The sequence below is a fragment of the Telopea speciosissima genome, chromosome 6 (genome assembly GCF_018873765.1).
Source record: "Telopea speciosissima isolate NSW1024214 ecotype Mountain lineage chromosome 6, Tspe_v1, whole genome shotgun sequence".
NCBI classification, from domain to species: domain Eukaryota; kingdom Viridiplantae; phylum Streptophyta; class Magnoliopsida; order Proteales; family Proteaceae; genus Telopea; species Telopea speciosissima.
In genome coordinates this window covers 42,368,592-42,382,964 of record NC_057921.1, presented here as the reverse complement: position 1 = coordinate 42,382,964, position 14,373 = coordinate 42,368,592, and the positions used below count along the sequence as shown (strand labels likewise).

Genomic DNA, 14,373 nt, shown 5'->3' with positions numbered 1-14,373 from the left:
AACTCCGAATTGGATGAAATTTTGGTCTATTTTGTGTGATTTTTCGCAAGGAACACAATGGTGAGACCTATATAAGCACCCCATGCTCCACGTTTTTTGAAGGACAGAATGGGTATTTTATTTATTCTTGAAGGAATCCTAGTCATCACCCTTACTCTCTCTCTCCTCCAACTTCTCAAGGGCACTTCTGGAATTCTACTTGGGATAGATTTATTTTGAAAGATATTTTCTCATCTATGGAAGGTTGAAAAATCAAAGATGCTTTGATTTTATTGCTTGGAGAAGATATCTACAAAGAAAAGGAAGCACAAGTTAGAATTAGAAATTTACTTTTCTAAAAATAGAAGGTCTATGTAAATAATCTTTTCTTCTTCTTCTTTCTATTTTTTTCTTTTTTTCTTAGGATTCAAGGCATTGTAAAAGAGGAAGGAGAAGAGAATATTCTCTTTTCTTAGGGAATATTTCTCCTACACTTCCCCCTTCTCTCTTCTCCTCTCTTCCCCTATAAATACCCCTTGCCCTTTGGGTTGTAAGAGGTTAGTAGTTTTAGTTCAGTTTTTAGTTAGTTTCTAGTTCAATTTTAATTCAGTTTTTTAGTGTAATTTTTATTTCATTCACTTAGTGAAATTTTCTCTTATTTTCCTATTTTTGGCTTAAGTTCTTAGTTTTGATTTCAAGTTCTTAGTTTTGATTTCATAAATCTAGTTTAATGGTTGTAATAGTTTTAGTTTAAAGCTTCCTAGTCTAAGTTCCTATGTTGATGACAAGACATGGAGATTTATAAGAGGAAGCCATGGTGAGTTTATTCAAGTATTCAAGCACATCAAGGTATCTCATTCTCTAAACCCTTAATCTCATTCTCCCTTTCCTCTATCTCTCTCAATCTTCTTCTTCTTCTCCCTCTATTTCTTTTATTTTTTTTATATGATTGTGGTTTGTGGATGCACTTTTATTCCCTTATTCCTTTTTATGTGGTTATTATGTGTGGCTGCTTTTTTATTCCTTTCAATTTGCGTTAGTCTGATAGGTTAGATGCTCATGTGTTAGGACGCCAATTTAATCCCTTAATTTTGTTAGATGCTTATGAGTTAGGATGCATTAATTTTTATTAATTTAATTAGTTTAATTTAACACTTTAATTTGGTTCACTTTGCATTACTTTTAAGTTAGTTAAATAAAGTGGCGTATATCTCCTCGTGTTCGACCCGTAGCTACGATTGACCCGTACGCTTGCGGTATTATTTTAACTCAAACAAGTTTTTGGCGCCGTTGCCGGGGAGATTATTGACCACTTTATTTTTCTGATTTTTAAGTAATTCGAAGTGCTTTAGTTTCTTCTCTTTCTCCTCTTCTCTTTAAAAAAACAAAAAAAAAAAAAAAATTTTTAAAAACCTCCTCTTGTTTCTCTTCTGTTTCAAATAGTGTGCGCCCAATCTAAAGTCCTTCATATGCTCAAACCCAGCCAATCTTGGTGCCCCTTGATTCGTTGGGTGGTTTGGATTGGCATGTGACTTATCTTTGGAGGTGACCACTCTTGATAACAGGAAAGCGACATAGTGAGAGCGTTGGAAACATAAACGTATAGTAGTCCTCCACCCTACATCAGAATCCATTTGGAGTCGCCCGTAGGTGGCTCGTGAAGACTATACGGGTTCCTTCTTTGTCAACCTATATGGCAACCTTACGACTTTGGAACCATTGTTTCGATTTCTGAGGGATAGATGCATTATCTACCTTGGGCTCCCTCTTGTTTTTAGTATTTTTTTTTTCTAGTCTTTTATTTTTCTTTAAACTTTTTTTTTATGGGAGACCTCAATTTGGGATAGGTGGTTAATTTAGAATAATGGGAGATACACTTCCATATAAGACTTTGGGGGGAAAGATGGACCTATGCTAAGGCAACCATGATTTTGGAGGAAATGTTTAAACAGGTTAGGGAAGCCAAAAGTAGTGAGATAGAGAACAATTTTGCACCACCCCAATACAATTTTGCTCCCCAACCCAACTATGGGCTTTCGAGAAATTTTGATTGGTTACTTCCCCAGACAATCCATGTTATGAAAGGATGCCCTAATCTTTATGGGGGTAGCTATGGTGATGAGAATGTGAGTCCTCAATTTCAATACAATTCTTTTGGCACTTACAATCAGGGGTGGAGTGATCATCCCAATTTTTTGTGGGATCAATGGAATAACCAAGTGACCACCCAATTTCCAATATCATGGTCGAGATGGTCCTCCAATGCCCAACCCTCCATTGAATCTCAATGGGCCACCTCTCCTCAACCATACCACCAACCCCAATTTCGAACATGGGTGAGGAGGCCGATCAATGAACTTGAGAAATACATAGATCTTCTCACAACAAGCCAAAATACTATGGAGAAGCAACTCTCTCAACTGATCACCATGGTGCAAGAGGAGGAAACGGGTACATTACCTAGTCAACCTGAACCGCCCCATCAACAGTTTAATGATATTGAAAGTCCACCACCCCAATTTGAGGTTAATGAGAGTCACTCCCAACAAGATGTTTTTCATGACAATTTATTTGTTGAGATTGAGTCTCCTAAAGATATTAGTGAAGCGAGGTTTGATGAGCTACCTGGGGAAGTCCACCTTTTGCCTGAAATTTCTGATTTTAGTGAGTCTAGTGAATTTATTGATTTAGAATCAGATTTTCATGATAACATAGAAAGCCAGGAAATTCGATCTCCCCCTCTCTCTTTGGAAAACTTAGATAATTGTCATTTTGAGGATTTCATTGTCTCACATGTTGATTTGTCCAAACCTCCTAGGTTTGACGATTTTATTGAGGAGGATAATGTTAGTCATAATGCCTTTCAAGCATATTTCCATGATCCTTATTTGGCAAACCAAGTTATGCAAAGAGCGGATAGTTGTATTGCCAGGATTGATTTGAGTAAACCTCCAATTTTTGATGATTATTTAGATGAGGTTATTCATAATCCTTTTTATGCTTATTGTGATCCGTTTTTGATTGATTTTTCAAAGAATGATAGGTGTTCTACATTGCAAACGGGAGAGGAGGGACGGATTTATGGCCTGAGTTTTAGTGCCTTCATTTTCCACTGTCCCATGAGGACAGTTTTTTCTATTGGATATTTCTCAGTTGTGCTTAACTTTCATATTATTTCTCACTTTACTAAAATTCATGGTCGAGTGTTTTCTGGGTCTGAAGCTATTTCTCCATTTATTGGCCATGGAATGAGATTTCTGTTGCTACTCTTAGCATTTTTTGTAGAGCTCATGACTCTTCATGATCCTCTTTATTGATTATATCCGGTAAGCCCCTTCATCTCCTCCCTTGTCCTTATTCTTTCTTTTATGCATGCATTGAGGACACTGCATGAATTAAGTGTGGGGGGGATGTTGGGCTTAATTGGTGAATTTTGATTGTGACAATAGTTTGATTTTGTGCATATGTCTCTTTGATTGCAAAACGAGAGAAAGAGGGAATTAGGTGTCCTAGCATGCGAAATAATAAAAAATCCCTTTTCAAGGACGGTAATTGGTTTGTATCCGGTGAGAGGGATTGAATTGGAAAATATGAGTACTATTTCATTTGATGGCTAGATTACTCTATGTGTTTTATGGACCTTTTGATCTTTTGGCTAGTAGTTGAGACCAATTTGTTTGTGGAAAAGCAAGGCATGAAAGTGGAAGTGAATGAAAAAAAAAAAAAAAAAAAAAAAAAAAAAGAAAAGAAAAAAAAAAAAAAAAAGGAACAGAAAAGAAAGTGGAATTCCTTGGGACTAGACAGGGCACTGTGCCTCATGAAGCAGGGTGACTTGATCGAAATTCCTTGAAAGGAAACTCAAAAAAAAAACTCTTGCATCAATGTCTCAATGTTTTATGGATATATGCAAAAAGCGAAGCTACCAAGTATTTGGGTGTCTGGTGTATGCTCCACCATGTCATTCAGGGAACAGTAGTGGAGTAGAAAAAGAGTATGTTGTTGAGAAAGAAAAAAAAGCTTTTGCCTTAATGCCTGAAAAAGAAAGTATGGTCAAAAATACTCAAAGCCTAAGTCTTTGGTTCCATTGATATTATGAGTGGTTTACTTGAAGGTGAGTAGTGTGCAGAAAATATAAGGAAATCCCTTAATCTTGATGCATGCTTATTACTTGAATTGATGTGGGGTGATAAAATTCAAGTGTGGGGGAACCTTTGGCTCCTTGATCTTTAGTTGAACACTTTTTGGGATTATGTGCACTGTCCTACTTATGCCATGATTAAAATTTGCAGCATTCATTTACAATTGAATTTTGGGTGTATATTCACTGCAAACACCCACGAGACACAACTCGTCCACTAGGGGTAACCTAGGGGTTCAAAGGCTTGTTGTACATGCTAAGTGCAACCGTGATTCCTACGAAAGTGAGTTAGGATTTTCTGCATTCTAGGTTAGTTTTTCTTTTGCTTTACTTGAGGACAAGTAACGTTCAAGTGTGGGGGAATCTGATGAGCACATTTATGTGTGAAATTTTAGGGCATAAATTATATATTTTACCACATTGGACAGAGTTACTCGGTGCTTTCTTGTGCTTTTCAGGGTTTAGGTGAATTCTTGTGAAAATGAAGGAGATGATGCTAAGGAGATGTTTTTAAGCTTTTTAGAAGTGTAAATGGATGCATAGCCCATCGAGTCGCCTTCAGAATGGTTCAAACGGCACTAAATTCGAGTTGAAACGAAGAAGTTATGGCCGTTTCCGTAACGACGAGTGAAAATGGTCTGTAGGGGTTTATTTATAATTATTGACAGTGGATGGGGACAAAGTGAAGTGAAAGTTCGGATTTTAGGGGCCTTAATGAAATTATCAGAAGTTACTTTCTCGTACCGAAAGATTCCATTTGGAAGGCTCTGGACAGTCCAACTTCAACTTGAGATATCTTGGGCTCCCCAACTCCGAATTGGATGAAATTTTGGTCTATTTTGTGTGATTTTTCGCAAGGAACACAATGGTGAGACCTATATAAGCACCCCATGCTCCACGTTTTTTGAAGGACAGAATGGGTATTTTATTTATTCTTGAAGGAATCCTAGTCATCACCCTTACTCTCTCTCTCCTCCAACTTCTCAAGGGCACTTCTGGAATTCTACTTGGGATAGATTTATTTTGAAAGATATTTTCTCATCTATGGAAGGTTGAAAAATCAAAGATGCTTTGATTTTATTGCTTGGAGAAGATATCTACAAAGAAAAGGAAGCACAAGTTAGAATTAGAAATTTACTTTTCTAAAAATAGAAGGTCTATGTAAATAATCTTTTCTTCTTCTTCTTTCTATTTTTTCTTTTTTTCTTAGGATTCAAGGCATTGTAAAAGAGGAAGGAGAAGAGAATATTCTCTTTTCTTAGGGAATATTTCTCCTACACTTCCCCCCTTCTCTCTTCTCCTCTCTTCCCCTATAAATACCCCTTGCCCTTTGGGTTGTAAGAGGTTAGTAGTTTTAGTTCAGTTTTTAGTTAGTTTCTAGTTCAATTTTAATTCAGTTTTTTAGTGTAATTTTTATTTCATTCACTTAGTGAAATTTTCTCTTATTTTCCTATTTTTGGCTTAAGTTCTTAGTTTTGATTTCAAGTTCTTAGTTTTGATTTCATAAATCTAGTTTAATGGTTGTAATAGTTTTAGTTTAAAGCTTCCTAGTCTAAGTTCCTATGTTGATGACAAGACATGGAGATTTATAAGAGGAAGCCATGGTGAGTTTATTCAAGTATTCAAGCACATCAAGGTATCTCATTCTCTAAACCCTTAATCTCATTCTCCCTTTCCTCTATCTCTCTCAATCTTCTTCTTCTTCTCCCTCTATTTCTTTTATTTTTTTTATATGATTGTGGTTTGTGGATGCACTTTTATTCCCTTATTCCTTTTTATGTGGTTATTATGTGTGGCTGCTTTTTTATTCCTTTCAATTTGTGTTAGTCTGATAGGTTAGATGCTCATGTGTTAGGACGCCAATTTAATCCCTTAATTTTGTTAGATGCTTATGAGTTAGGATGCATTAATTTTTATTAATTTAATTAGTTTAATTTAACACTTTAATTTGGTTCACTTTGCATTACTTTTAAGTTAGTTAAATAAAGTGGCGTATATCTCCTCGTGTTCGACCCGTAGCTACGATTGACCCGTACGCTTGCGGTATTATTTTAACTCAAACAACTCCCTAGTCAACTCCAACCAATCTGCCTTTATCTTCGGGAGAAGCATCACGGACAACATTATCCTTTGCCAGGAAATTGTTCGAGGCTTTCATTGTAAATCCATCTCTCCCTCAGCCCTTTTGAAGATAGACATCCACAAAGCCTTTGACTCCATCCGCTGGGACTTCATCTCCCAAGTCCTTCTTAAGATGTCCTTCCCCCCCACCTTTGTCAACTGGATCCACTTCTGCATCTCCACCCCTCGCTTCTCCGTCCTCCTCAATGGCAGCCCTGCGGGCTACTTTAACTCCTCTGTTGGTATTCGCCAGGGCTGCCCCCTCTCCCCCTTCCTTTTCTGCCTTTCCCTTGAGGTCCTCACTCGTAGCATTCAATCCAAAACTGACATCCGCCTCATCTCCCCCATTCCCAAATGTAAGCCTACCAACCTGACCCACCTTGCTTTCGCCGATGACCTCATGATATTCTCCAAAGCTGATCCCCTCTCCCTTGAGTCCATCATATCCTCCCTTCACCTCTTCCAGGGGCTTTCTGGTCTTCGCATTAACCTCCTTAAATCCCAAATCTTCCTTGCTGGGATTCCCGATACCACCAAAGCCACCCTCACTGCCATCACAGGCTTCTCCCTTGGCACCTTACCCGTCCGCTACCTTAGCCTCCCCCTCATCCCTGCCAGACTTTCAGCCCACCATTGCAACCCCATCCTTGACCTTCTTCGCAAGAGGCTTCAGCTTTGGAAGGCCAAACTTTTATCCTATGCAGGTCGGTTCTCCAGTCTTGTTATATCTATTAGAGCGGTGTCTTCGGCCTTCCCAAGGCTACCATCAAGGCTGCCGAATCTATTATGTGTGTTTTCCTATGGAAAGGTGTGGATTCAGCTAGGTTCCTCCACCCCAAAAGCTGGTCCTCCATTTGCTGCCCCAAATCTGAAGGAGGTCTTGGTCTCAGAAGGATTAAAGATGTTAACTTTGCTGGTTCTCTCAAGCTGCTATGGAAACTTCTCACCAACAAATCCAGCATTTGGACCTCCTGGGTGTATGTTGGGCTTCTCCGTAGAGACTCCATCTGGACTGTCAGCTCTACTCTAGACTCCTGGATTTGGCATAGAATTCTCCAAGTGAGGCACAAAGCCATGGACGCTATATCTTGCAGGATTGATGATTGGTTACAGACCTTCCTTTGGCTTGACAAATGGCATCCCTCAGGTGTCCTTGCTTCCATTGTCAGCTCCCGTGCCATTTATGCTTCTGGTCTGGACAGATCTACCCTTGTGGCTTCCATCATCACCAAAGGCTCTTGGTCCCCCCCTCCACTCCCCCCCCCCCCCCGGTTGCAGATCTTTGGAGCTCCCTCCCCCCTATCCCCCCTGGTCATTGAGGCAGAGGTGACACCATCTTGTGGCTTCCCTCCCCCTCTGGCAGTTTCAGTTCCCACTCCGCTTGGGACATGGTTAGACATAGAGGGACCCTCTGTCCTTGGCATAAAGTTGTTTGGTTTAAAGGGCACATCCCTCGACAGAGCTTTACCACTTGGCACGCTAATGTAGTCCTAGATAGGTAGGAGACCTACTAGGAGCCAAACAATAGGATCAAATAACAAAAGGGGCTGCTGGTTCGAATGGACAGCACTAGGATTTAGGTCAATTCCTAGGGTTTGGGTTGGATATTGGGAAAGGGGTTTATAGGGTATTAATGGGCAGGTCTAGGGGGTCAATATGGTATAAAAAGGTTAGGATTTGGATGAGTTTTGAAATTCTTTAATTTTGGGCAGAATTGAATTTTAGGGTTTTGGGTTTGGGTTTTAATGGAGCAAGGAGATGAAGGGGTTAGAGTGGGAGTTTGGGGTTGAAACTTGGATCGAGTGTCAACAATGATGTAAGGGATGTATGCTGAAAGTTTGGTTTGAAACTGATGGACAGATTCAAAGTTATGTAGGTTTCCTAGTAGAAGTAGGAGAGAGGGGTAAAACTGTAATTTCAGACAATCGGCTGGATGGATGCGGCTGAAATTTGAATCGAGTCTCTCTTAGGGTTTGAGGAAGACTTGATCAAATTTTTAGCAGGTTCTAATGGTTAGATTTGGCTGGGCAGAATTCTCACGAAAATCACTTTGTATGTGACCCTCTAGAAGGAAGAAGAATAGTTGCAGAATTTCTTACTTGTTGCAGGTCTTCAATGGCAGCAGCTTTGAAGATGAACAATGGGGTCTCCCGATCTTCACGATGCAAGGAGATAAGTAGCAGCCCTCACGATCTTCACGATGCAAGGAGTCGATTGGAGATCCACAAGGATATACACTCACAAAGAGCAGCAGCAATGGTAGCAAGCATAAAGCTAATTTTTATTAATCAAATTCGTATGTAATGTTGGCCTCTCTTACAAACTTATATAGAAGACTCAAAAATAGACTTAGACACTAAAAATGAATGGCCTGACCCTATCCCTAACCTATTAGGTAACTGAAACTGACTAGGAAACTAGAATACTAAAGGAAATAGACTCAAAACATGGCTGGACTTATAGAGTCCTAATCCAGCCCAACTTACATCACATGACCACTTAAGTTGTCACATGACCACTTAACCAAGTCACATGATCACTTAAATTGAACCAATTGGACGCAACCAATTTGAACCGGTTCAATTAAAAAAACATAAAAATAACAAGTATTTGGCTAATCCCGTATGCAATCTATATACCCTTAGTTTAGGCTCATTAAAGTGGCCTATTACATAGAAAACCCTTGGGATCAAAGGCCCAACATATATATATATCCCAACCCTAGACTTATTCCTAATAAAATAAGCCCATTTGGGTGATGAATCTGCATCACACGCCCTATCAAACTGCCTCCCAACCCAAGCTTTCCTTTTGCATCGTCATATGCAAGTATCCTCCAGCTGCTGCCTTTGTTGGAATGGGCACGAAGATGCAGAGCACCTGTTCTTCTCTTGCCCCTTTGCTGCCTCCATTTGGAACCATGTCCTTCGCCATTGTTGGCCCACCCGGAGATCGCTGCTGCCCCTATCCTAAGAATGGGTTTGGATCGATATGACTTTCGGTGGCAACTCGATATGCAATTCGATTGGGAAGCTTGTCTTTGTGCCACTATCTCCCACATTTGGATGGAAAGAAACCTTAGAAGATGGACGTCCAACTCCCGCTCTTTCGACAAGATTTGGAAGGCCATCTTTTTTGATGTTTCATCCAAAGCTGCCTCCATCCCCCTCTGGTGTAAAGGATACCCCAAGGAACAGGCTTATTGTTGTCTCCTGGGGTCTTCCTACCTCCATTTTGCGCACTAGCTAGTCTCTAGCTTCTTTGTTGTTGGCCCTAGGGCTTGTATATTCCTCTTCTTTCTCGTAATTAAATTTTTATTCATCCGAAAAAAACTACTTAATATTAAATAAACTTACTACTACTAATTAACTACTTAATATTAATTAACTATTAAATAAGATACACATGGAGTACGTAACACTCAAACACGTGACCACTTGGTCACAATGGAGCAACCTAACTGTTGCACCAAGGTCCACACTCGATTCCTAAAATTCATATACTCCTTCCTTATTCTTTTTTTTATTATTATTTATTATTTTATGATTCTTCATATCACAGGCCCATTCTTCTTGCGCATACTAGTTCTGATTTTATTATTTAGAATTTCAGTTTCTGATCTCTATTCAGTTGTTTCTGTTGGCTGCTTGCTGATCAATACTGCTGTTAATTCATATTCTGATTTCTATCTTTTGATCAGTGCAGTACTGCTATTGAAATCTGTTCTATTTCAACTTCCCTTGTTCAAGTAGGATTCTTAAATATTTAACATAAAAAAGAGTGTCCCAGTGCATGAGGCTCCGCTACTTCAGGGTCTGGGTGGGGCAAATGTACGCAGCCTTACCCCCTGGTTCACATTGCTTTGCAGGAGATGCTGTGTTATGTGCCTAATGGGGCCCACTCTAGTGTATGGGCGCTAGATTGGGCCAACCTAGTATGAGATAGGTTAAGGGGCTTGATTTAACAAGTTCCATCAGCTTCGGAACTTTTGGCGTATCGGTCAAGTACCTAACATTTGGTCTCAAAGCTGGGCACCACATCACAGGTTCGAGTCACGGAAAGGGCTACCTAGGAGAAGGCTACCTGGAGTAGAGTGAAAGCCGTCAAGAAAGGGCTAACTGCCGCTAGGCAAAAACCCTGGAGCAGAGTGGAGCCGCTTGGAAAGGGCCACCTACCGGCTACCACTAGAGTGAAAGTTGCCTAGAGTGAGAGCCGCCGAGGATGATGGCTGCGGAAGCATGGTGGTCTGTTATGTGCCTAATGGTGCCCACTCTAGTGTATGGGCGCTAGATTGGGCCAGCCGAGTATGGGATAGGTTAAAGGGCTTGATTTAACGCGTTCCATCAGCTTCGGAGCTTTTGGCGTATCGGTCAAGTACCTAACAGGTTGTTTCCAAGTTTTGATTTTTGAACCCGCAACCAACAGGTTGCAATGGCGCAACTTAACCGTTGCGCCAAGGCTCACCCACTTCTTAAATATCTAACATTCTAACCATCTAAATCTGCAGAAAACTTACTGAGATATTCTCCTAGTCTGGAAGACCCTTCGACCAGCTTTTGGTCACCTTCTGATCTGTAACTGCTGAGTTATAAAATTTCTCCTTTCTACAATTCTGTTTTGAGTTTCCTTAACCAAGTAGGACTCAACCAGATCTCAGAATCTGACCATCATATTGATCTGAGATTTTTGATATCTTGTTCCCTTTATTTAAATTTAGTCTTTGACCTGAATATTATCTGCATCTGCTTTGTTGGCTGATATCAGTATTCTCCTGAATTCTGGAATTTTCTTCACTGCGATTCTGGTTTTTCGAAAGGTTTCAGAATTCCTAAGCCCTAGGTTATTTATAACCCCTTCATAATATTAAGCATTCCACTCTGTTAATTGTATATAAATTACGACTGATTTACCATTGTGTAATACTACAGCACCTATTCATGTTTGATTTGGGACGAAAACTTCTGATCAATATTAAATTGCTGAAAATGGCATGGTTTCTCTCTCTCTCTCTCCCCACACACACAATAAAAACTTTTGAGTTGCATTCAAAGTGCCAATTTTGATGTATAATCTGTCTTGCAGATACTAACAGGTGGTATATTACTTCTTAGAAACAAATATTACATTGTCATATACCGTGGGAAAGATTTTCTACCCACAAGTGTGGCTGCTGCTTTAGCAGAAAGACAAGAATTGGCAAAAGAGGTCCAGGATGTTGAAGAAAAATCACGTAGTGGATCAGTTGGTGAAGTTCCCATGGGAGAAATTGAAGGACCACCACTTGCAGGAACGTTGGCTGAATATCATGAGGCTCAAGCCCGATGGGGCAGAGAAATTTCTGCAGAAGAACGTGCAAGGATGAGAGAAGAAGCTTCCAAAGTAAAGACTGTCAGGATAGTCAAGAAAATTGAGCATAAACATGCAGTTGTAAGTATCTTGCTTGTGAATACTGGCTGCTAATAAGTAATAAGAACAATGACATGCTATTATTGTGTATAACATCATCATTTAGATCATTTGAGGAATGAAAGTCGACTAGCTGGCTCTTAGCTTTTTTTCTGTAGATTTGCATTGTTAGATCTTGGTGTGAAATGAGTCCCACTTATTTAACTTTATTAGTGTTCCATCATTAAAAATCCTGACACTTCCTGTGGCAAAAAGTGAGGTTAAAAAAAAAAAGGGCGTACCTAGTGCACAAGGCTCCCGCCACTGTGGGGTCTGGGGAGGGTCATAATGTATGCAGCCTTACCCCTGCTTTCGCAGAGAGGCTGTTTCCAGACTCGAAAGCATGAGCATTTGGTCACAATGGAGCAACCTTTACCGTTGCACCAAAGCCCGCCCTCATGTTTATGTTTCCAATAAACAGAAAACGACTTCCGGTTGATCACTGATTCAATATTTTCAGAGGTTAAATTTTGGTTCAAGCAGATTGGAAAAGGTTGTAGTTTGTTTAATTTCCTATTCCAGTATGGCTATTATGTTTTATTAATGCACTTTCGTTTTTTTTTTGGGGGGTGTGGATTGTGTGGGGGAGGTAATGGAGAGCAGTGATTCGTAAGTCACACTTTTGATTATCATTAACTCTTTGATATAAATTTGTTAATATTTGGTATCAGTTTATTTCAGGTTACCTTTTCTTGTTTTGAGTATATTTGTCAGTATTTAAGTTACATCTTGAACTTCAGTTCAAGAATATTGTAGCATCTTTCTGGACTGGATTATTTCAGGGGCTTCTATTTTTATTTAGCAGTTTGAGCAGGATGTTGGTAGTTTAGTATCTGATTTTTAGCTTAATGCTTGGAGAATGCTGTTGTATGGACTTGACTGTTTTAGTCTAAAGGAAAGTTTTCATGGTACCTCATGGTTTGAGGAATTGGTATCAGATCAGCCGATTCGTATCGGTATCGGTGGAGACTGATACCGATTCCTGGCTGATCCCGTATCGGTGGATCGATACGGACAAGGGTAAAAACATAGGTAAACCTGACCGATCCGAATCGATACCGATACTGATTACTAAAACCCTGCTGTACCTACTGCAAATATTGGAAACAAGTTTAGCTTTTTCTAATGTACAGTTTTTCTATACCAGATTAGTTGAATGTTCAATTCGTGTGCAGGCTCAAGCCAAAATACTAAGAGCAGAAAGACTTTTAGCCAAGATAGAAGCATCCATGGTTCCAGTTGGTCCTGACGATGACAAGGAAACAATAACTGATGAGGAGCGATTTATGTTTCGTAGAGTTGGACTGAGAATGAAGTCGTACTTACCTCTTGGTTAGTTTCTACTCATATATTAATGAGTTCTGTCTTGACATACAACTGATGTTCTGTACATCAATATGCCAGGTATTCGTGGTGTTTTTGATGGTGTTATTGAGAATATGCACTTGCATTGGAAGCACAGAGAGCTTGTGAAGCTAATCTCCAAACAGAAAAACCTATCATTTGTTGAAGACACAGCGAAGTTGTTGGAATATGAGAGTGGTGGAATATTGGTCGCTATCGAAAGAGTCCCGAAAGGCCATGCTCTTATTTATTATCGTGGAAAGAATTATAAAAGGCCTATCAGTCTGAGGCCAAGAAACCTTCTAACAAAAGCAAAAGCATTGAAGCGCTCAGTTGCCATGCAGCGTCATGAGGTGCTATCATTTTCACATGCCAACTTTATTATTTTGAAAAGTGAAACGTAATGAAGAGTGTAAAGCTAATGAATTCGAGTTATTAGTTTTACTTATATTTTTCTGTTTAAACATGTAAAATGCTTGCATTTTGAATGTCTTTATGCAGGCACTCAGTCAACACATATCTGAACTGGAAAGAACCATAGAACAGATGAAGTCCGAAATTGTAAGCGGCAATTCTGATTTTTTCTGCAGTATATTTACAATAATTGACAAAATCTGTTTCTATTTTTAAACCACCAGTTCCTTGCTTCCTTGTTTTACATTTATTTGCTTGACAAGCCTCTTCAATACTTGTTCTTGGGAGGTTATCTTTTTCCTCCTGTTTGTCCAATAAGTAATGGGAGATTGTCTTGGGAGAATCTTAAAAGGTTCTTTACATTGAAACATGTCTTAGAGAAATTCCTATCTGTTGCATGAACTTAAAATGCCAAGGTACTACCTATTACTGCTTTTTCTTCCTTTTTGGCCTTGACTGGTGCATTCTAGTAAAGCATTTCTCATGTTATTCAGAACCTTTTGCTGAGTCCTTTTAAACATTAGGGATGGAGTGTTTTCTTAAGTTCATTCCTTTGCCATCTCTGAAACTATCTCCTTGCCAGCAGGGGCCCAAATTTTGAGAGCTTTAACTTCAAAACTCTTTCTCTGGCCTCTTCCATTGCGGCAATAGAATCTGTTTTGGTTGAATTTCACTCATTGAAATCCCGTCATTAACTTTGTGATCCTGGAATTGCCATCAGAAGAGTGTGCAATTTCTATAACAAAGCTGACCTTGCTTTCAGTTTGAAATCTAATTTCCTTCCATTTCTCTTTTCTCAAAATAGATAAGACGGAAAGGGCCATTAAAGAAATTCCCATTTATTTACACCTCAGTAGTTGTAATCATTGTCTGTACAAGATCTTAGTCTTTTGTACATATCATTTGGATGCATGTCAAAATACAGCTCGCAT

General features: G+C 39.4%; 1 protein-coding gene across 3 annotated transcripts in view; it reads left to right on the top strand.

Moving 5' to 3' along the window:
• LOC122664164 (CRM-domain containing factor CFM3, chloroplastic/mitochondrial) overlaps positions 1-14,373 on the top strand; it is a 49,361-nt gene that overhangs the window by 32,224 nt on the left and 2,764 nt on the right. For all 3 annotated transcript variants that reach the window (XR_006333301.1, XR_006333300.1, XM_043859867.1), the window contains exons 4-7: positions 11,321-11,665; positions 12,859-13,015; positions 13,088-13,380; positions 13,529-13,588. Coding sequence is in view for 1 of the 3 variants with exons in the window: in XM_043859867.1 (XP_043715802.1) it covers positions 11,321-11,665; positions 12,859-13,015; positions 13,088-13,380; positions 13,529-13,588 (855 nt within the window). In the remaining 2 variants the exon portion in view is untranslated. The remainder of the gene's footprint in view (positions 1-11,320; positions 11,666-12,858; positions 13,016-13,087; positions 13,381-13,528; positions 13,589-14,373) is intronic.